The sequence below is a fragment of the Harpia harpyja genome, chromosome 16, assembly GCF_026419915.1.
Source record: "Harpia harpyja isolate bHarHar1 chromosome 16, bHarHar1 primary haplotype, whole genome shotgun sequence".
Taxonomy (NCBI): Eukaryota; Metazoa; Chordata; class Aves; order Accipitriformes; family Accipitridae; genus Harpia; species Harpia harpyja.
In genome coordinates, this window is record NC_068955.1 from 2,537,130 (window position 1) to 2,560,055 (window position 22,926).

At 60.3% G+C, this 22,926-nt stretch overlaps 1 protein-coding gene across 1 annotated transcript; it reads right to left on the reverse strand.

Annotated features, from left to right (window-relative positions):
* Positions 1-6,223: 6,223 nt before the first annotated feature.
* Positions 6,224-20,807, reverse strand: COL9A2 (collagen type IX alpha 2 chain). The gene is given in 33 exon segments (XM_052811316.1): positions 6,224-6,760; positions 7,116-7,193; positions 7,387-7,575; positions 7,656-7,710; positions 8,298-8,366; positions 8,368-8,445; positions 8,763-8,795; positions 9,003-9,047; positions 9,282-9,317; positions 9,412-9,483; positions 10,122-10,175; positions 10,254-10,307; positions 10,673-10,726; positions 10,895-10,939; positions 11,073-11,126; positions 11,408-11,461; positions 11,691-11,744; positions 11,939-11,992; positions 12,081-12,134; positions 12,354-12,407; positions 13,419-13,472; positions 13,787-13,840; positions 14,365-14,421; positions 14,719-14,766; positions 14,978-15,031; positions 15,368-15,421; positions 15,568-15,591; positions 15,822-15,857; positions 16,132-16,185; positions 17,559-17,621; positions 17,716-17,751; positions 18,587-18,661; positions 20,595-20,807. Coding segments are annotated over 33 exon segments (2,178 nt in total). The 5' UTR covers positions 20,772-20,807; the 3' UTR covers positions 6,224-6,554.
* Between the last annotated feature and the right edge of the window lie 2,119 nt (positions 20,808-22,926).

Here is a 22,926-nt window from a genome sequence, read left to right on the forward strand (position 1 = left end):
GCAGCCAGCAGAGCCTGCACTGAGGACCTGCAACATCTTTATTTAAAAGTTGTATGAGTTTGGTGCCTGGATAAGCCCGAGACTGAGGTGTCCTGGCTGCCGAGGGGATGCGGTTCCTGCAGGGAGGTGGAAGCTCCTCTGCAAGCAGGTAGCATGGGGGCACAAAGAGGGATGGGGGGGTGCAGGTGACCGGCCAGATGCCACCTGAGCCCTGAGTGCCATGGCAGGAGGGAGAGAGAAAGCAGGGGAGAAGTGTGTTTTCCTGCTCCCTGCTGTTTGCTTGGTTGGAGCCTGGGCAGCCCAGCAGCTCGGCCACGTCCCTGGCCGGGGGAGCAGGGCTCGGTGCAGTGGCAAGTGGAAGTGCCAATTTCTCAGCCGAGAGGAGAATGAGGTTGAGAATTAATCCTGCTAATGGGATGTCAGGATTAGTTTGTATGTCCTTGTCACCAGGGCAGGGTGACAGTGTGTGAGAGGTGCTGAAGGGTCCCAGTGGCAGGCGGTTACTTGATTTTTCCTGGAAGGAAACCAAGGTGCTGTCTTGGGCTGCGAGGCACTGCTGAGTTTGTCCTTGAGGGCTTCCATGAACGGGGGAGCCAAGGGCTGCAGGCAGGACCTTCACCCATCAATAGCAGGATCTCCTCTCCCTTTGCTCCCCAGGACCCAGAGCCCAGTGTCCCGGGGCAGCAGTGCTAGGGTGAGGATTAGCATCCCACATCCATCCATCCACCCAGCCCACCCCGGCCGTGCACGCAGCCAGTGGCTTGGGCTGTCCTGGGACCCCCAGACGCAGCGCGTTTCCAGATACCCCCAATGCCGCTTTGCCATCAGCCCGTACTGAACAAATTCTTGTTTTTATCTCTGCTGAATGGCAACTCTTGAACCTTAGGAGACCCAGGCAGAAAGCTGGTGTGCTGTGTTTGTTGGTTGCTTCAGCTGGATGAGTTGGAAAACAGGGCAGGTGGCATCTAACAGAGCAAGAAAAGGACCGAGGCACTAATCCTGACCCTGCTTGTGTTTTGGCTGAGGCTTGCAGGGGCTGTTGTGGGGCTGGGATTGTGAGTGCACCTGTGGACATGGGCCAAGCATCTGGGAAGGGACCTGAGGGCTGTTACATCGCGGGGTGCCCCAGTGGAGCCCCAGACCCAGCTCCCCTCTGGAGCCGCTGCCCCACTCCATCCTTCCAGTTGCTTTCTATCAGCATGAAGTAATTAAGTTCATAAGGCATCAGACAATCAGCTAGCAGCCCACAAGACGTTGTGTTTAATCATGTACTAATGGCATGTTCTTGGCAATAATTACAAGATAACAGTGTTTGCAGGCTGTAATCAGAACAATTCTAGTAATTAAATCAGCCTTTTGTCAGCAGGCTCCTTCCCCCTTTGCCGGGTGTGGGAGCGGTGTGGCAGGACCCCTCCAAAGGAGGAGCGTGCGCCCCGGAGAGCGCTGGCCGTGCCGGTGGTCCGCTGCCACCGCCCGCGGTTGGCACCGCGAACTGAGATCGGAGAGGAACGGGGCTGCTTGCAAGGAGCTCGTTGCAGCGGCATCTGGTTCGGGGCTATTGCCCGAAACCCCGCAGCGAGGGCTGGGGGGACGCGCACCCCTCCAAGGGCAGGCGACCTTGCCCTGCTCTGCCCGAGAGCTCCCGCGGGCTGGTCCCAGGTCCGTGCGGGACCGTTGCTCTGCACCTCGGGGGTCAGTGGCACATCCCTCCTGGTCCCATCCTTCCCCATCTGCTCGGGGATGCTGCAGGCATCGGCCGTGGGACGGGCACAGAGCAAAGCCAGCGGTAAGGGCAGGAATTAACCCCTCGTGTCTTGCCTCCAACATCCAACCCCAAATCCACCCTTCCCTCCTGGGCTTTACAGCCGAGCGTGTTTGCTTTCTGCCTGGGTGCAAACCCATGCCCAAGGCACATTTGTCCCCCTGGAAGCCCCTCTCACATTCAGGCCCACTCCTGCACTCACTCACTCACAAACCTTTAATTTGGTCTCTAATAAGATTTCCCAGCCTCATTATACCAGCCAGGCTCACCATTTACATTTAAATGAATGGCCTATTAACAAAGTTAATTCCCTGCAACACCGTGTTGCTGTGTCCCTGGTATGGAAGAGTCTGCCCATGGGGACAGACAGGGCTGGCAGCACCATTCCCTGCAGTAGAGGGGAGATTCATTTCCCCTCTGTATTGCTGATGGAGCACGAGATTCATTTCCCCCGCATGTCCCAGCTGGCCCAGCTACGTACGGCACCCCTGGCCACAAGCAGCAGAACAAGCCATTTTAAAAATAACTCCCTCTTTTTAAGAGGCAAAAACATCGAACAATAATCCAAGAATAAAAATAAGCAGTTTTATGGCTCCTCCAATAATTAACTTAGTTCTCAGCTGTTAATTTACGTACCCAAAGTCCTCTGTTTAATATTCTAATTTGTGGTTAATCATCTATCAAGAGAGAACAAACGGTGATTAGCTCATTTTTACCTCCTCGAGGGTGAGGGAGGCAATTTGGTCTAATCAATGCATTAGCTTGCTCAAGGAAACTTATCTCATTGCCCTGAATTATTCATGTGCCAGCGCTGCCCTTCACCATGGGCACATACGGTGGCCCCGGTGCCACAGAAATGTCACCGGGGTGGGATGTGAGGACGATGCCGATAGGTGACCACGGATAACCGAGCGGGAGGCAATGCCTCCTCTTGGCAATGCTCTGCTAGGGATGCTGCAGGGATGAAAAGCCTTTCCTGCGCAAGGGTGGTCCTGCGACGGTGGATCCCACCCTCTCTGCTGCATGTCCCCTCTCCTGCCGCTGCTGGGACTCTCCGGCTGCCCTGAGCCGTGCAGGTGGGTTTCTCTTCTCCCGGTAGCGTGCGTGGGAAGAGTCTCTGCTCCGCAGGGATGGAAGAGAGCCGTCGCTGCCTCCTGCCAGGACCGTGCTGGAGCACTAATAGCACATTCAGCTGCAGCAATGGTGCACGTGGCCTCAGAGTGGAACAAGTGGTGCTTGTCCAAATGCAAACTGCAGCCAGCACCGCCGGCCTCATCAGCCTTGAATGGCAGTAATCAGAGGCCCCCTAATTACTCCAGGCTACAGAAATCGGATTTCCTTTTTTTTTTTTTTTTTTTTTTCCCCCCATAGCTTTCAAAGGAGAGGAGAAGAGAATGAAAGCTGTGACTCTTGCAGGAGGTCTTGGCAGGCCCGGTGGGGCAATTGGTGTGACCCCGAAAGGATCTGCCTTGATTTCCTTTCATTTCTTCCCTTTTGTCTTTCACATCACATGAAAGCCATGTGATGATGCTTGACTCCATACCTTCATGTTTCTGGAGCCTTTGTAGCTGCAGGGACAAGCGTGGGAGCAGGTTCTTAAACCCCTTGAAATAATTTTAAAAGATTCCACATATTTTTGCTTTGAAAATAAGCCATGACTGGTCATGGCCTGGTCCCCTGATATTTGAACAACTGGGGACAGTGAATAGATTGGGCTGCTCTCAGCTGCTGTGTGTCACGGGAGCTGCATAGCCCAAAAGCCCCAAGGCCCTTTGCCTGTGACTGATGGGACAGGCGAGGTGATGAGGACCTGGGCTGGCTCCCCACAGCCCCATCTGTGGGAGAATCCACGATGTCAAATTCAGGCATGAAGCAGGTGGGAGAGAAAAGAGCAAGAGCTCCAGACAGCTGCTTCTGTGGCACTTCAATTAAAGCCTGATCTTCTTAATCTTCCCAGACACCGGCCTTGCCAGCCTTTGCCTTGTGAGGCTGCACAGAACGCGGCTGTAGCTGTTGCCTGCCCTGCAGCATCTCCCCGGCTGCGGCTGGGGAGCACGGTTCCCTGCTGAAGGTCAAAGCTGCCTTTTGCTAAGGCAGAGCTCAGCTGCCACCACAATTAGCACCTTTTGGGAGGCTGTGTGTGGCTTCTGAACAGCGGCATGGTCAGCAGGAGCAGACTTGCTCCATCCCGTCCTTTCCCCAGCCAGCCCTGCCTGGGGATGTGCACGCTTGGGTGCAGGAGCAAGGAGCCGCTGGGCTGCTTCTGAAGGAGACTGCGTCCTCCTGGGTGGCCCAGGACCCTCTGCAGCTTTCCTGCCTCTGGCAGCCCCTGGTCCTTCCCTGGGAGGAAGGTTTTTTTCCCTGGCGAGGTCCCCTCCCTGCCCCAGGACCACAGCTCAGCTCTCCTTGTACTGACATCCCTGCAGCAAACCTCTGCACCCCCCCTGGTTCCCTTCTCCCAGTGTGTTCCAGCGCTGCCCTGTTCATCCCGGAGGTGGGAAGGGGGCCGAGTGAGGGGGGTTCACCCTTTTCCACCCCAAAACAAAGGGGGTTCACCCTTTTTTTTCCCCCCCACCTCAAAGTGGAGAGCGCAGCCCTGTGCCTGGGGGAGAAGCCTGCAGTGAGCCCCTGCCAGAGATAAAAATTGGTTTTAGTGGTCATAGCCCAAGCCAGGGCTCCTTGGGAGAGGGGGATTCAGCGGGCAGGCAGCTCCCTCTCGTGGGGAAAAAAAAACAAAGGGGAAAAAAAAAAAAAGGCGATGTTTTGGGCTGTGCAGCCGGGATGCGGTCCCAGATGTGCTGCACAGCTGGAACCCGGGGCAAGCCCGGCCTCGGGCTGTGCCCGAAGGGGTTTAATAACTTGAATTCCTCCCTGAGAAGAATTAGGATGAATCTCCCCATTTGTCCAGAAATGGAGACAAGTGCTCAACAAGGCTATTTCTTCACCTCTCCTAATAATGATTTGTTATTATTTGGGGCAGAGATTGGATGCTTTCCAGCTGTTTCATTTCCACAGATACTTGGGTTTCAATCTCTCCTGTCTCTGTAATGGCATCCAATCTGCTATTTATTGGATGAATATTTATGAGGGCTCTGATGAAGAGGCAGATTCGGAGCACGTTTACGACTCATTGGAAACAACCAGAGTCTGGCCCCTAATTAATATGCAGCCTTCTTAATTCCTTGATTAAATTCCAACTTGCAAATAAAACATTTGCAATTCACTTCCAATTTTTTTTTTTTTTTAAATAAAAGACAGTCCCCTTAAAGTTAGCTGATTGCACGTTAAGTGACAAGGCAGGGGTTGGCAAAGGGCACAGGAAAGGTAATTTAAATGGAGAGTGTGTATAGGACGCTTCTGAAGAGTCTGGGGACAGGAGGACTAGATAAGGATCCATATGGTAAAACACTCTGCTACACAGCAAGGTGCGTACGGGGAGGGAAGAGCACACGGTCCTGGGTCTGCCTGGGCTTGGATCTGGTCCTTGCCAGGATTAGCCCCCTCCTGCTGAAGCGTGCCCAGATGGGGCTGAGCCCCATTTTTGGCTGCGTTTTGCCAGCGGTCCCCGGGCCGGTGGCAGTGATGCTCTGTGCCGCAGGAGGGACCCAGCCAGCCTTTCCCACCACCGCTCCCTGGGATTTGTTACCCTGCCAAGCCGAACATGCTTTGCTAATAAACAAAAATTGATTTTTATTTATCTTACAAAGCGAAGCCCCATTGCTCCCGCCGCACAGCTTTAATCCTTTCTGCTGTCGATGGCAATAATGAGAAAGACACCTGCGGATCCTGTTAGAGCCGCAGGCCTCCTTTTTAACTATTAAAAGATCAATACCCTTTGCAGTGCTGCTAATAGTTTTCTGGCCCACTTGATTGCAAGGGGACTTGGGTTGACTTGGCCTTAGTTGAAGGTGCCCGATGCAGTTCTGGCAAATTTGCTCAGTCTCCGACACAGAGGGCTCAGGGGTGGCAAATTCCTCTGCAGGTTTGCAGTGGTGCAAGAGGGAAAAAAGAAAGAACTTTTGCTTAAGAAACTTATTGAGAGGCTGAAATTTTCCCCAAGGATGGGAATGAGCAATTGAGACACCCAATAAGGGGCCTGAAACAACAGAAAAACTAACTTCAGCTCTCAAACAATAAGCCCCCACCAGCATAGTCCTCATTTGATTCAAAGAAATCAACACATCATTTCAGTTCATTAACAATCCATCTCATTTTTATTGTCCATTTTTTTAAAAGTTGGTGGTTTTCTATTCATAGTTATAAAATAATCCTATTTTACAAAGATTTACAGCTCTGTGAGTGCCCAGCAATGAAGAAGGCTGGATCTGGCAAGTCTCTTAAATAATCAAACCACAATTTTGTTGTGGTTTTTTTTTTTTTTTAAAAAAAAGGGGGGGGGGAACGACAAAAAGGCAATTGGCAATGAGCCAATTCAGCACCAAGCAGGACATAACAGAGTGAGAGGGTTTGTATAAAAGACAATTTATTTCTTTGGGAAGGGGCACAGGGAGCAGAGGGGGCAGGTAACGAACCCCAGTAACGAGGGCAGGACTCGGGGCGACCTCTCTTTATTCTTCACCGTCCCCCAAGCTGTGGGAGGGGGGGGTGATACCTACACCAAATTAAATTCCCAAGGCTGCATTTCACCTCCGGCGGCTGCTCCAAGCCCAGCGCCCTCCCGCAGCCGGGACGGGCAGAGGTCGCTCCCTACGGATTTGCAGTTTTCTGGTCTCTTTGCTACCAGCCCTGGCCCGGGTTTGCCGGCCAGGTCTGCCGCGGTGCCGGTGCCTTCTCAGTAGACGGGTCCCTTGACGGCTCCCGGCTCCGTCAAGCGTGCGGCGGCGTACGCCGATGCTCCCAGGCAGGCGGCCGGTTCGCAAAACCCCGGCAGGCCAGCGGGACCGGGCAAGCCCGGCCGGCCAGCCTCTCCCGGGGAGCCCGGCAAGCCCCGTTCTCCAGCCTTGCCATCGAGTGCGTGGCCGGGGATGCCGGGGAGACCTGTAACGGGAGCGTGCGTGCCGCGTTTGTGGGTGCTGAGCCCAGCCTTTGCCAGAGCAGGGGTTGGGGTATGGGAAACGCTGCTGGTGAGGATGGGGATGCGTTAGCAGAGCAGCACAGCAAGTGAGCGATACCGAGGGGCCAGGAGAGCGGCTGGCAGAGCTGCGGGCAGCGAGGCGGCTGCAGGTCGGAGATTTGCGGGATGAACCCGTGCAGGTTTGCAGGGATGAACCAGAAGGTCCCGAGCCAGCGCTGGGCTCGTCATCGCACCGGCAAGGGGCACGGGGGCTGCTGCTGCCCAGTGGGGACCCACCACTGCCTGCCCTGGTTGTGCTGGGGGGGGAAAGGGGCTTACCTGGGATCCCCGGGGGACCCGGCATGCCCGGGTGGCCGCGTCCAGCTTCTCCCCGCTCACCCTTCTCGCCTCGCTTCCCTGCAGGGAAAGAAACAGGGAGGGAAGGACTCGCTGGAGCCGCAGCGGGAAACACGGACCCTGCAGGGAAGGGGAAGGGGCTGCCCCTGCTCGGGGACCAAGGTGGGGGGACAAGTGTGGCAGGAGGAGGCATGGTCAGCCCCAAGGAGGATTTTGGCCCGGCACAGTGTGGGTACGGCCACCCACCACCTACCTTTAGGTCCTACGTTGCCAATCTGCCCAGCAGCACCCAGGATGCCGGGGACGCCTCGAGGTCCCATGGGTCCATGAGGACCTTGCTCACCGGGTGGCCCTGGGGGACCGGGGGGTCCGGGGGGTCCCATGGCACCCACTCCACCCAGGGCAGCTCTCTTGGCACTGACCGCCACCTCCGCCAGCTGCTCTGTAGGGCAGAGAGAGGCCGGTGTGGGATGGGACGCGGTGGCAGCCGGCCGGCCGGCGGTGCCCTGCTCGGCCCCTCACCTTGCAGCATCTTCAGGACCACGTCAACGATGTGCTGGTCCCCAGCATCCCGGCCCTGCCAGCGGGGAGAAGAGGGACACGCCGTAAAGGGAGATCATTCCTTCTGTCCCCATCTGCACCCGCAGAGCTGGTCCCATCCCGATCCCCCAGTCCAGAGCACCTCCCTGCACCCCATGCTGCCTTCCCACCCTTCTTTGTTTTCCATTTCGTCCCAGTACAAGTGCTCCAAGCTCGGTTCACGCCGTGCCTGGCCACACTGCAACCTTCTCACGGTGTTAACTTTCTGCAGCAGCATTTTGCAAGCATAAAACAAGGCTTATATAGAAAAATTCTGTCCCCCGGGCAGGCTGCAAAGGCACACATTGGAGCTAAGCCTGCTACTGGTGCTATATACGGTGACACATAGAGAATTCCTCTTTTCTAGAAAGGTGGGATCCCAGCTCAGCCCTCCTGGAGAGCTCATGGGGAGCACCGGCAGCTCCCGAGCTGGACAGCAGCCATTTCCCAGATGAATTGGTTGGTAAGAAAACGTCGGAGGCAATTCACCTGTGGAGCTGAACAAGCTGGCGGCGGCAGCCCCCAGGTCACCACCTACGCGGTGCAGGAGGTGAGATGGGGATGTGGGGTGCTGGGGGTACTCACCGCTACGCCCCGCTGGCCGGGCATCCCTGGCACGCCGCGCTCCCCGACGAGTCCTCGTGGGCCAGGGGGGTCCCGGGTATCCTCGCGGGCCAGGTGAGCCTGCGTCCCCCGAGGGGCCGGGGAAGCCGAGCTCGCCCTGGATGCCTTGCTGCAGTGGGGATGGAGAGCGGCATCAGGAGCGGGGAGCTCAGCCCTGTCCTGAGCACAGGGGCTGCGCCCCGAGACCCCCGAGGACTTCCAGTACCAACTGCTGCGGCCAGGGTCTGAACCCCGAACGGGGTCTGAACACGATCACTGAAGCCCATCTCCAGTGAAAATACTTTCTCAGTCCACCACCGTGCAGCATGCACCAGCTCCGAGCGTCGCTGCCTTCGTCAGGAGGATCGCCTCTGGCTGAGGGTCCCGCAGAGCCACCCGGCATGAAGGTGCGGGGCGTCCCTCGGTCCCAAGCCCCCAGTCACTCACCTGTCCCTTCGGCCCCGGCTCTCCTGATTCACCCTGGGAACAGAGGACGCAAGAAATGAAATGGGGAGACAGCACGAATTTGGAGCTGCAGCTGGGGGGAGGCACACGTACACACCCCCCCCCCCCAGGAATGCACTGCATGCACTGGGGTGCGATGCCGCAGTGCCTGGGGCCACGCTAGGCAGGGACCCACGTCCACCCCACGTCCCTCCACCCCAGGAACCGTCGGCAGGGACCCACCTTCTCTCCCTTCAGCCCTGCGAGGCCGTGAACACCGGGGTCTCCCTAGATGAAAGGCAACGAGAAACGTGAACCCAGCACCCACCTCCTCCGCAGCCACTTTAACCCTCCTTTCCACCCGCTGCGCTCGACCGGGATGCCAGGGATATTGATGGAGAAAGCACCTGGAGCCAGCGGGTGTCAGCCCCTCCCCAAAAGGTGGGTGTCAGCCCTGTTAAATGCAGGTGTCAGCAATTCCCCACTGATCCCCCAGCACAGGCAGGAGGGTGATGTACTCACAGTACCGCCTTTGGGGCCAGTTTTCCCTGGGGAGCCCTGGAGAAAGGAGGGGGGGGGTCAGCCCAGCTCAGTGCAGCTTTCCTGAGCTGGACCCCAGAGCAGCCTGTCCCCAGCAGCCAGGAGCAGTCACCTTGTCTCCTTTGACTCCCGGCAAGCCTTGGGGTCCTGGGATCCCCGGTGGACCCTGCTCGCCCTTTGGCCCCTGAAAAACAAGGTAAACCAGGAAAAATAGAAGAATGAGTGAGAAGAGGTGGTGGGAAGACCTTCCTCCCCCATCAGAGCATCCTCTGAAGGCAATGAGATGCATGGGCAGCTCCCCATCCCCTCCAGCGGCACAGGCTGCCCCACAGCATCCCAGCCTGCCCTGAATCTGGCCTCTGGGAGGGGGGACAGGGCAGAAAACGATGGAGAAGCCTCCCCTCCAGACACATGGAGAGTAGGGGGCTCTGCCAGGGATGGGCCCCCATTCCCTAGGAAGCCAGAGGGACAAAGGTCACTTTTTGGCCATTTTTCCACCGTGGGAAAGCCTCCAAGAGGGGCTGGGCAGCCTCCTCGCTCTCGCTGGGCTGGGAGGAAATTCCTTTCCCGGCTGGGGCTGCAAACCCAGCGTGGCCCTGGGACCACTAATCCCCGCGCTATTTGCCCCATCGGCTAATCCCTCACCCCGACAGCCAGGCACAGCGGGACGGGACGCGTGATCGACCCCGGCCGCGATCAAAGCGAGAGGTCCGTACCCCGCTGCCCCTCTCCCTCCTCCCCAGCCGCACACCCGGGGCTGAGCATCCCCGAGCCGTGCCAAGGCGAAACCCGTTTCCCAGCCCGGCTGTGGGCACAACTCACCGTTTTCCCCTGCTCGCCGGGGGGACCCACGAGGCCACGCTCGCCCCGGTCACCCTGCGGAGACCCGGGAAGACAGCAGAGTCAGGGGCAGCTCCCAGCACGGCCGTAAACCCTACGGTGCCCCAAACTCACCTTCATCCCGGGGACACCCTGCGGTCCCTGCTCACCCCGAGGTCCAGGCTCACCCTAAGAGGGGGAAAAAAAAAAACCAAAACCAAAAAACCAGACCAGGTGCCTCTCTTGCATTCATATGCCATCATCTGCCTTTCGAGGGATGTGTGGCCCTGTCCTTGTCCCCTGCAGCCACGCGAAGGGCTGCCACTGCACCGGGTGGCCAAGGAGGTGCTGGATGCAGGGATGGAGAAGTGGCCCCAGAGGCTTCCCTGCGAGGAAGCTGCTGCAGGGGCAGAGGGAAGAGGAGGGCTGGTGGGGGGGCATAAAATGCCCAACTTTGATTTCTGTTTGACAGCAAACAGGGAAAAAAGAGCAAGAGAGAGAGAGCAACCCCCAGGCTGTGCCCAGGAGGAACACGGTGATGTCTCAGTACTTACGATCTGCCCCGGGGCACCGGTGACACCGGGCTGGCCCCGAGCACCCACTTCACCCTGCAAACGGGAGACAGAGACGGTTCAGGGACAGCGAGGACAGGGGAGGAGATGGCTGCGGGCTCAGGGATGGAGCGTGGAGGCTGCTGCAGCACCGTGTAAGGTGAGCGGGGCCGCAGGGTGGATGCTCAGAGGGGGTTACTCCATCCTCGGCTGCCCCAGACCCACCTTGTCTCCTGGGCCACCTTTGCTTCCCGGCTGGCCCGGCAAGCCCTGCGGAAACAAAGCCGGGATCAAACCCTGTGCATAGGGCTGGAGGCAGCATCCCTGCTCGGGGATGGGGATGCCATCCCACGGGTAACAGGGTACCTGCCCGGGCAGGGCACTCCCACGGTCCCATACTCACAGCTTGTCCCCGGTGTCCCGGCGTTCCTGGGCGGCCAGCCTGTCCCACGCTGCCCTGAGAGGGACAGAGAGGACATTACGCACGGCAGAGAAAGGTGCAGAAATGAGGTGTCCACGGGTGGGACGAGGGACTCCTGGCCAAAGGGGGATGCTGCCCTTGACCCCGTGAGGACAGCCACACTCCACAGGTCAGGAGATGCCACGTCAAGGACCGGGACCTTATGCCACTTGCCATCCCCATTACTTCCAGCAAGCACCGGTATGAGCAACAGCGTGTGTCCGTTCCCCATCGCCGGCACAAGCAACACCCGGCAGCCCCTGCCCGCAGCAGCTCACCTTCACGCCTGGGATACCCGGCGTGCCGTCTTTGCCATCGATGCCCGGGAGACCCTGCAAAAGGGGGAAGAGTCGCTCTGACACCTCCGAGAGGTGAGGCAAAAGGCTCATGGTGGGGGCAAAAAAAAAGGCTGGGAAGGGAAAGAAAAGCTCCAGCCTTGCGCTGAGCCAGGGTGCAAGGGTGCAGGATGGCCCCGAGCAGGACAGAGAGGAACAGAGAGATCTTCTCCTTGCAAGGGGCTCAGCCCTAGATGTGGGCACGGGTGCCACCAGCTGTACTTACATTCTCCCCCTTGGGGCCGATGTCTCCTTGGGGGCCTCGGATGCCACGGCCACCCTAGAGCAGGAGAGAGCACGTGTTGTTTCAGCCGCCCTCTTGGTGCAGGGGATGGAGCTGGGAGAGGGAGGAGATGCCCATCGAGGCACCCCGGGCAGAGCCCCTGTCTGTGCCAGGGAGTGGGGCCAAGCTGGGGAAAAGGGGGCATTGGCATCGCATGGGGCACGGGGTCCCCGATGGGGCAGGTTACCTACCAGATCTCCCTTCTCACCGGGGTCCCCGGGTGGTCCCTTGGGGCCTTCCCTGCCCTGGAGGGGAGAAAGATGGGGGCTGAGCAGTGAAGTGCGGGGTCACCCGCCTGCCCTGCAGCCCCCGGGGATGAGGGAGGGCACTCACCGGCTGCCCGGCCGCTCCGATGGTCCCGACCATCCCCTTGTAACCAGCAGGACCCTGCAAAGAGAGCATGGCGGGGAGTTAATTCCCCCCATCCCAACCTCAGCCCCCGGCCAGGTCCAACCCCACTAGCAAAAGGCAGCGTCCAGCTCCCCGAGATGGCCAAACAGCCACGTAAGCGATGCTCCTGGGAACCGGCCTCCGGCCTGGGAAGCATCGCCATGGAAGCTGGTCCACCTGACCCCGGAGCAGCTCCTGCATCCCACCGGCGCTTACCGTCTCGCCCTTGGGTCCTGCCATCCCGGGGTAACCCCTCAGGCCCTGCGGTCCCTGCGGGGAAGGAAACAACACCCGGCTTAGCTGGAAACAGCCCCCAGGAGCAGCCCAGGGGGAAGCTGCAATTAAAGCAAAAGCCGGTACTGGAAATCAGCCGGTTTTGCCAAATGCGAGGTATTTCAGTCCCGCTGCTCGCCCCTAATTCTGCAGCCCCCCCACCGGGTGCCTTTCCAGCTGTCAGTTCAATAACAGCAACAGGCCCAAACTGGTGCTGCTTGCCCTGCCAAAGCTCTTGGCTTCAAAGCCATTTTGCCCTTTCCCAGAGTGAAGGGCTCAGCCTGTTAATTGCTTTTCATCTTCAAAGTGCTCAGCAAGCTCAAACAGCTTAAATCCCCCCCCTTTAGTCCCTGCAGTGAGCTGGATTCTGCACCCCCCATTCAGGTGGGGTAAGGGGGACTCGGTGTACAGGAGCAATTTGTCCCCGGCCGGTGAGTTATCCACATTTTGGTCTCTTCTGTCAGGTGGCTGGAGATAGGACAAGAGGAAATGGCCTCAAGTTGAGGCAAGGGAGATTTAGGTTAGATATTAGGAAAAATTTTTTTACTGAGAGGGTTGTCAAACATTGGAATGGGCTGCCCAGGGAAGTGGTTGAGTCACCATCCCTGGAGGTATTCAAGAAGCGAGTGGACCGGGTACTCCAGGACATGGTTTAGGGGGCATGGTTAATGGTTGGACTCGATGATCTTGAAGGTCGTTTCCAACCGAAATGATTCTATGATTCTATGATTCCATTAACGTGTGCTAACGACCAAGGTGCCTGAGCCAGCGCTGACCACGGAGGTCTCCATCAGCGTGCGGCTTTGCCACCCTCCTGGCACCAGCTCCATGGCTGGGAGGAGGGAGATGGATGGGACGACGGCTTCGCTCCGGTGCCAGCGGTGTGTCCCCGGGAGCAGGGACACACTGGTGTCACGTCCCCGGTGTCTGGGGCCAAGCGCAAACCAGCCGTCCTCAGCCCCTGGGGTACCCGGGGGGCAGAGCAGCAAAGAGAAATCAATATATTACCGGAGGGCCTGGGACACCTTGTTCTCCGGAGACGCCAACGTCACCCTTGGGTCCCTGGGGAGGGATGGAGAGGAGCGAGGTGAGTGTTGGGGTGGAGGGGGGGTACAAACTGCCCAGGGAACCTGAGACCCCCTCACCTGGGACCCGGCAGGGGATGGGGTCAGATCCCACTCCAGGGAGCCACCATGGGAAGACGACCCTGTCCGCCTTCCATTTCCCATTCCCCGATCTCCCTCCTCCCTCTCCCACCTCTTTCCTTCCTTCCCCCTTTCTCTCCCCAGAGCCCCCTGCCCTCCGGTCCAGCCCCAGCTCCCCCAGAGTCAGGCACGCCTGGATCCTCGTGGGAAGCTGCCGGAGAGGTCACTCACCTGCCTGCCCTGCCTGCCGGGCTCCCCGAGGGCACCGGGACGGCCTCTGTGTCCCTAAGGGCGAAGAGGAAGACCGTGAGCATCCCTGGGCAGAGCAGCAGGGTCGAGGCAGCATCCTCACAGCTGCATCACCCAGAGAGACCCTGCCCGTGACACCCCACTCTGGGGTGCCCACTGGTGACATGGTGAGGTTCAGCATCCCACTGGTGACATGGTGGGGCTCAGCATCCCGCTGGTGACATGGCGGGGCTCAGCATCCCGCAGGCGCGAGGGCGTGCGGTGGGGATGCTCGCTGGATTTAACCCTCCAGGTTTTGTAGCGTAGGGAGCCGGGCAGCGGCACGGCTGGGGCTTCGGCATGGGGTCTTGCCCCCCCCAGGAAGGAGCTGGGGAGCCATGGGGGGCATCTCCCATAGCACCTTTGCCCCCAGGGCTCTCTGTGCATGCGTGTCCTCGTGCTCCCAGGGCAGCAGAGCAGTTCTCCAGCTCCTTGTGCCTCCAGACCAGGGAATGCTCCTCCGCTCAGGCGGAGCACGCTGGAGGTGACGGTCCCTGTTCACTCCCGGGCAGCTCCCTTACCTTCAGTCCCTGCAGTCCTTGGGGGCCCTTGGGACCTGGCGGGCAGCTGGTCGGGCACTGGTGGGGAAGAAGAAGCACGGGTTGAGTTGGGAAAGGACCCAAAGGCTGCCGAGAAGCCGTGCTGGGAAGGACGGGCTCCCGCGCCACGTGGCGAAGCCAGGCTGTGCGGTGACACGGGGGACCCACCGCTCACAGCATGGTTTTGGCTGGGGACCCTGCTCCTCCCCGCTCTGATGACCCCCAGTTACCAAATTACACTGGTGGGTGTATTTCAGGCCAGGGCAGCACCCGCTCTTCCAGCAGCCATGACCCTGCAAAGGTCTGCTGAAGGGACAAGGTAATGGCAGCTCTCACCAAGAAATCAGCGCTGCCTTCCAGTCCTTGGATGTGTCCTGGGGGGCCCTGGAGGGAAGGAGACCATCAGCATCCACGGTTTAATATCAGCACTGTTTTACAGGAGGGGTGAATGTTACACCTGGGAGGGAGGGGAGCAAGGCACGGCCCGGGAGGTGTGTGCCAGTGCCCAAGTCCCGGCTCCAAACCCTGGGCTGAGCCTGGGTGGAAGCGTCTCCCTCCTGCAGAAAATACTGGTGATGGGGGAGATGATACTCACGGGTTTCCCTGGAGGGCCTGGGGGACCCCTTGGGCCGTCAGGTCCAGGGTCACCCTAAGAAAGAAAGAAAAACCCCAGGAAAGGAGATTGAGGGGTGGAGAGGTGGCAGGTACTGCTGGAGCCAGCGTGGAGAGGGGTGACGAAGCACCAGAGACCCAGGCTGTCACAGTGGGAACTGGGGCATCCCTCGGCCGTGAGCTGGGAGGGGATGGATGGCACCAGGGGACCTGGCTGCAGTCACAGACTTGGTCACTGCTCCATTCCCACTGCAGGACCCACTCTCCCATGTTACGGGCTTGTCCCTATTTACCCCAGGAGCCCCAAAGTGCGGAGAAGCAGATGCTGGGGTAAGGAGGGGAGGTTTTCCCACGCCCCCTCGTGACCCCTCACCTTGGGTCCCAGCGCTCCGATCTCTCCGGGAAGCCCAACCTGGCCTGGAAGCCCCTTAAGGAGAAGCGAGACATTCACCGAGTGAGAGAGGTTGAGCCCCAAGACCCCCCCTTTGGGGGTGCTGAGATTTCAGCTCTTCCAGCGCAACCCCGAGCGGGGTCCCTGGCTGCCCGTCCCAGCCCCACAAGCGTGGCACTTACGGGTGGTCCTGGCAGCGAAGGACCCTGCAAGAAGAAGAAAGACACAGTTGGTCCAAATTCTCCAACCCCCCCAAAAACCACCAGCATCCCTGCCCCGAGCAGAGCAATGCCCACACTGCCACCGAGAATGCGGCTGGGGGGGCTGGGGCCGGATCCCCGCTCCGCTCCCACCCTGCTCGTGGGTGCTCAGGGAGTGGGTGCCGGAGCCAGGAGTGGGTGCATCACCGGTGCCCACGAGAGAGGCAGATACTCACGGGGAGCCCCGGCGGCCCTGGGAGTCCAGGCTGGCCCTGCCGGGATAGAAGGGGAGAGTCAGGAGCTGAAACAGGAGGGTCCAGCCCTGCCAAGCCCTGCTCCGCTGCTGTGTCAGCTGCAAAAATTCATCTCCCCCCATGGACCCAGCCTCAGTGCCCCATCGTTGCCAAATACTCCATCACCCAATTCCTCCATCAGTGCATCCCCTCCATGGCAATGGGGCTGGTCCCAGCCTGGCTAGTCCCCGCCGGCTCCAGGAGGGGAAGGTGGGAGCCCGGAGCAGCTGCCCCGGAGCAGCCCCTCACTCACTTTAAGTCCTGGCCCGCCGATGGGCCCTGGCTCCCCTTTTGCTCCCGTCAGGCCCTGCAAGAGGAGAGATGGCAGGAGGTTATTGCCAGCCCTTCTGCTCTCCAGCCAGACGTTTTTGCTGGGACTCTTTCCATCATGAGGGGTCGAGGGTTATTAGTAGGGAATTTGTGCTCGTCACCGCTGTGCACATCACGCAGCAAACCTGGAGATGCAGCTGGTACCCAGACCCAAGCCCCGATGGCACAGAGAGCCTCGCAGCGATGCTCCATAGCGCCCATGAGCTACCCTGCTCCGAGACCCCATGCCGGGGCTCGACTGGGACCCTCGCACCGCCGGGCACATCCAGCACAGCTGCTCCAGCTCCGGCAGAGGCACGCGGGGAGCTCAGCCCGTCCGTGATCCCGGTTATATCAACTCCAAGTCACTCCCGGGCTCCCCTGTCCCCCACTCCAGCGCAGGTGCCGGGGTTTGGATCCCTGCAGGTGATGGCTTGAGCTTCACCCACGGGCTAATTCCTGCACGCTGCCGGGGACGGCGCGGGTGGAGAGCCCCTCGCTCAGTCCGGCTCTGCTCATCATCCATATTCAAAGGAGCCGAACTCCTTTGCAGGCAGATTAGCCTGGATGAATAATGCATGCTTATAATGACAGTTATTATTCTATTCATTTATTATTGAAGGATAACTAAAGCCTCAAAGATTTATGAAGTGCTGTCCAGAGACACAGGAGGACCCTGAAGTTTGGGTTTCCTGATGCTCGCCGGCGCTTATCTGTGCAGCGCTGTACTGGGGATGGGGGGCAGGCACCCAACCCAAACCTTCCCGGGCACCCATCACGCACCCTTACGTACCGTGGCCAGGGTAGCATGGGGCCAGGAGCTGGCCCATCATCACTGCATCAAGGCAGGGCAAGGAGGCAGCTCCGTCCCGTTTCTGCCCACCACCTCTGCCCCTGGCTGTGCTTCTGTTGGGAGGGGGACAGTGGGGGAAGTCACCAGTGCCACCTACGTGGGTGCCAAGGGGGTGGCTCGGGGCGGGGGGACACACAGGATTGCTCCAGATTTATTGTGGAGGAAACGAGAGCTGAACCAGGGCTCAGGACAGCAGCTGCAGTAAAGGACAAGGAAAAGCCTTTTCATGTTCGGGGGTGTCAGTGCTGTGCTGTGGCTTTCCCGGCACAGGTCTTGCTGGCGTGGGATGGAGGGGGACACGCTTTCGGAGCCCGGGCAGTGGGAGGGGGTGGCAGCAGCCCTGCCTGAGCTCTGCCTGCATTTTCTGCTGTGGTTCAAAAGGTGCTTTCAGGTCCCGCACGAAGGGATTTTTGGCACTTTCTTATGTGCGACACAAAAGGAGCTCCTGGTAAGAGGAGTTTGCTGAGACCCTGCTGTGGCCAGGGACACTGCGGGGGGGACAGGGGGTCGGTACTCACGTCGATGCCCGGCTTCCCTGGGGGCCCGTCTGGACCAGGGGCTCCAGGCTCACCCTTGGCACCCTTTAAAAGAGAAGAGGCATGGGGGCAGATTGAAAAGAGCTCCTCCAGAAGGGACAAGACCTTCGGCGAGCTGCGAGGAGGCATGGGTACTCACCGGGGACCCGGGGGCTCCGGCAGAGCCTTTGTCACCCTGGGGAAAGGAAAGAAGGTTGTAAAAAGGGGGTCTGTCACCCCATGGAGCCAGGCCTGGCAGCACAGGGGGGGCTCAGCACCCATGTCTCCCATCCACCTCCCCAAGCCAGAGCAAGATGCTGGATTCCCCAGCACGGCAGCCAGGTCAGGATGGGGCCAGCGTTGAGAAGGCTGTGCTGGGGTTGTGGGAGGGCTGCGGCTGTTCTGGGTATAAATAGCACTAAAATAACACCCTGGGGCAAGTCTCGGAGAAAGGGTGCTTTCTGCTGGCTTACAGATCTCCCCTCTGTTCAGGCTCTCTCCCCGCAGCCCCGGGGAGGGTCCGGAGCCACAGCCGCCTGTCACAGCCCTCGGCCACGTCGGTACCCGACCTGGGTCTCCCGCTGGCCCCCCCAGCACCCCCTCCTCACTGGGCATCTCTGGGCTGATCCCGGCACCCAACCCCTCCGAGCATCCTCTGCTGCCCGGACAGGGGTACCCGAGCACCCCGCACCCAAACCTCCCTGCCGCTGTGCTCCCCAAAAAGCATTTCAGGCCCCATTTCCCAAGGTGGTCAGGAGGACACGGGCTGCTGTCCCGGGGAGGTGGATGGAGCTGCGGTGCGGGAGCTGTGCTCCATCATACCATCATTGCTGCCCAGGGCCACCGGCAAAGCCGGGGATGCTTCATCTGCCCCAGCCCGGAGCGGGGCAGTGCGGGAACCGCAAGGCATCGGCACCCCCAGCCCTCCGCCGAGCCTCTGCCCCGACACAATGTCCCTCTTTGTGCTGCGGGTCCCCTCCCTCCCTCCCTCCAGCCTCCACAGGTTCCCGGCCGGAGAGAGCCGTACTCACGTCAATGCCATCCACTCCCGGCACTCCTGGGGGACCAGGGGGACCTCGCGGGCCAGGTTCTCCCGGTGGCCCTCGCTAAGGGGAAAAAGGGTCGGGACCCACATCAGGAAGGAGCAGCCGGAGCCCGAGCCAGACAGCTCGCCACCAGTGTGTGCTGGGGACCTGTCTCCGGAAAGCTGGGATGGAATGAGCACCCCAAGGCATCAGAGCTCTGCCCTTCCCCACCGGTCCTCCGCTGCCTGGCCTGTGCCCCCCCCAGCAAGGGCATGGATGGAGAAATCCGGGAAATCTCCCCCCACACTGGCACAACCAGCTCCCCAGCCCCTGCCCACTTTCTACCCCATCACTGCCCACTCCTGCCCCGGTGCCCGCGGGGCTCCTGCCCCGACGGAGCGGGGTCTCGATGGGGTGATGCAAAGACCCCCTCTCGGCTCAGGGTGCAAGCCCAGCACCAGGATTTCTAAGAGGACTGGTAGGATTTAGGTGCCTGAAAGCCCCAGTACGAAATGGGGACCCCGCGCCCCTCTGCGAGAGCACTCCTGCCTGCACCGGGCTGGCTCGCTGCCCGGCTCGCTGCCTGCTGCCCGCAGCACCGCTCCACAGCATCGCACAAAAGCACCATTCAGCCGGCGGCAGGGGAGCTCCCCGGCCCCAGCTTTGAGGTTTGCACAGGACTCCGCAGGAACAACTTTGTAAAGAAATCTCTGTTACCCTAACGGGGTGTTTGGGGGGAAGAGACTCCGGTCCTGGAGACCGAACCCCTGGTGTTCCTGGAAATGAAAACCAGACGGGCTGGCTGGGGCTGCACGCCTGCGACTCCTCCGTCCTTCCAGGCTTATTTATTTTAAAGTGAAATATATAAGGATGAGAGGTGTTGCTGGTTTGTTCACAGAACTAGGAGAGCCCCGGCTTCACCTTGGAAGCAAATCTCGTGGTCGGGGTGGGAGCGAGCACCCGTCCCTGGGAGCATCCATGAATGGAACCTTTGTCCTCCCCAAATGATTTCCAAATGGTGCCTTGTTCCAAGAGCTCCTACGTCCCCCTTGCTCCGACCGGAGCCCGCTCCCCTGGCCAGACCCTGCCACCACAAGCCCATGGGCATCCCGGGGGGTCTGTTTTAGGGAGGCAGCTGCCCCCCCAGCTCTCTGCAGCGAGGCTGTCTGTGCCGGCAGGCAACTCAGGAGCCGCATGGGAAGAGTTTTCCGAAATCTTTTCTAAAAATCTGATTTTTTTGCAGTTGCAAGGCAGGGAGAGTTTGTCTCTTTTTGGGGGGGATCCCAGGAGGAACACTGCCTGCCCCTCTCGCAGCGCTCACCCCGAGGAGCAGAGGGACACCTCCCCTTCCTTCCCTTCTTTCCAACACATTTTCTCCTGTCCCTGGGTGAGTCTGGAGAGCCCGCCGGGATCCTCGGCCCCCAGCACCTCCGCCACCGGTGTCCCCCCCCGCTGCCCCTCGGGGAGCCCCTGCAGAGCCCCAGGACAGCCCTGGGAGGGTCAGAGCCCCCCAGAGCCCTGCTCAGCCCCCCTCAGCCCGGCTCTGCAGCGGGTCCCAGCAAAGCAGAAGCAAATAAGCATTCTCCCAGGTGATGGGAGACAGATGATCTGGCAGCTGGTGGGGAGGGAAACGGCGGAGAGTCCCCCATTGCTGCCCGAGGGGAAAATAAAACTAAACTTGTCAGCTAACAGGTCCCAAACTTCAAGGCGCGCAGCCCAGCCCTGTCCCTGTCCCGTGGGGCGAGAGGCAGCTTTCGCTACAGAGAGGTCCCCGGTGGGTCAAGGCTGTGGGTCCCAGCTGGGGGCTGCTCCCACCCCCCACAATGGGGCAATCCTGGGAAAAGCAAGGGAAAAATGCTGGGAAACTAAGCAGAAACTCCCAGGGGTGCTCAGCACTGCGAGCGAGCGTCTGCGACGGTGTGGGGGTGGGAGATGGAGACCATCCCCTCTCCATCCCCTCTCTGTCCCCCATCCCAGCCCAGCGCAGAGGGGGGGGGACCCAGCAGAGACTTACAATCTGGGCCAGGCAGAGGCAGGCGGCTTGGAGCAAGAGCCAGAGCTGGAGAAGAGGGGAGCAGCCGGCCATGGCGAGGGCGGCCGGCACCAAGCGGCAGTGGCCTCGTCTCGCCGCGCTCAGGTATGGCAGCAGCCCCGACTGCACAGCCGGACACCAGAGGAGGAGGGGGCTCATTAATATGGAGCAGTGGGACGAAGGCAGGCGGACAGCCCCGGCCCCCCGCTCCCCCCCCCGCTCAGGTGAGCCCGTGGCTATTTTGGGCTGCACGGCGGGATGCTGGCGGAGGATTTGGCACGATGGCGGTGGAGGATTTGGCACGATGTTCGGTGGAGGCTTTGGCACGACGGCGGTGGAGAATTTGGCACGGTGGCGGTGGAGGATTTTGGGGAGAGGAGGGGGACGAGCTGGGGGGCTGCTGTCGGAGATGCATGGCGAGACCCCCGGCCAGGACGTCTGCGTGGGCACCCCCAGGAGTGCCGGCGTGTCCCCTGTGCTGTCCCCATCACGATGCCCATGCCAGTGCCACAGGGCATCGTGCTGCCCCGGGGCTGGGGCTGCCGTTGCCCCCACGCCCCATGACGGGTCAGCACTGGGAGCCGGTTCCTGCCACCCTGGGGAGGGTCCTGGGGGATTTCTGACGTGTCTGACCCAATTTCTGCCCTGTGAGCCCCCGTGCAGCCCCAGGCAGGGCGGCCACCCCACTGCGGGTCCTGGGGCACCCCCACGAAATGCACCCGTGGCCCCAGTGTGGCACTGGGAGGGGAAGGGGGGCTGTGCCAGGGGGTCACCCGGCTGCTCCCCGCAGCTCTGGCAGGGCACGAGGCCTGTGTCTGTGGGGGGATGGATGCCCCACTCATCACCCCCCCCCCCCGTGCCCAGCTCCCCCCACCCGGCTCCTGCCTTCGCTGGCAGCCGCCCCCCCGAACTCGCCGCCCCCCCAGCCCTGGAGCCGTGCAGCGCTCCCAGGGAACGCGGGGATGATTCATCTTGGCGATTTCTTCCTCCTCCTCACGGAGGGCTCGAAGGCTCCGTGACAAGCCACTGCAGACTGATTCATCGGTATTGGGGGGGGGGGGGGCTCAGTGCCCCCCCCACCCCAGAGCGGGCAGGCTGCTGCCGGCACCCCAGCGCAGGTCAGCGATGGCAGAACAGTGGTTTGCATCCTCTCCAGTGGGCACGGGGCCATCCCAGCACATGGACCAGTTGGGACTGGTGGTGCATTGCTCTGGGCTAGTATCTCCTCTCCGGTTCTTTCACCCTGTGTCCCAGCCCGGCTCGGGGAAGGCCGATGGGATCCTGCCCTCCCCACTCCTCCGATGGGCAGCGAAAGCTGCTCCGAACCTCAGCGGCGGTAGGGAAGCGCTTCCACCAAAACCTGGTGTTCTGAGACAAAACTCCTTTTGGCTCTAGGCTGAGAGCACCTTGTTTTCAGAGCATCTAAATTTGGATCCTCACCATTCATGGAGCTGCTGGGATATTTCTGCTTGTGCCCGAGGCAGATGCGTCCCAGCACCGCCAGCGAGCCCAGCACCTTTCTGGGACACAAGTGTCACTTTTGGAAGAATTATGTAATTTCCAAGTGTCTCTCAGATTACTACATAGTGACATATTTTTTTCTCCTTTTGATGCCATTGCTCATTTGATTGCACCTTTTCATGTATTGCCGTTTCTCACATTCTCCCCCCAGCACCTCAGCACGGGAATACCGGGGTTTGGTTTATGATCTCCATCTTGTTTAAAAGACTCAGTCTTTTTCTCCCCCATTAATTTCACTGTGGGATCCAACCGGAACATTTGCCTTTGACCAGTGGTCCCCCCCACGTTCCTGGGGGTAAGTGTTGCAGGGTCTGCCCCGCTGCCCTTGGGGTCCCCCTCACCTCCCCAGAGGAGCTGTGGGAGGATCGGGCCCGCAGTGACCTGGGCAGTGCCATGTCCCAGACTGCCGGGACAGCGTGAGAGATGGGGTTAGGAGGAGCTGGGCCCCCCCACAGCCCCAACCCCATGGGCTGCTGCAGGCCAGGGCCCCAGGAGACCCGTGGGGCAGCCCGGAGCCATGGCCACCTCCGTGGGGCAGAGATCTGGGGCAGAGCCTGGCCCGGGCAGGGATGGAGGCACTTGAGCAGGGACCTCGTCCTCCTTCTTCTCCCCCCTCTGCCTCCTCCAGGGAGCACCCCTCTGCTCAGCCCCCCAACCCCCCCGCACTCCCCAGCCCCCCCTCCATCCCACAGCCAGCACCCCCAAAACACCAACCAGCACCTCCAGACCCCCCCAAACCCCCCACCCCCCACAGCACCCCTTCCAGCCCGCAGCCATCCCCACCAAACCCCCA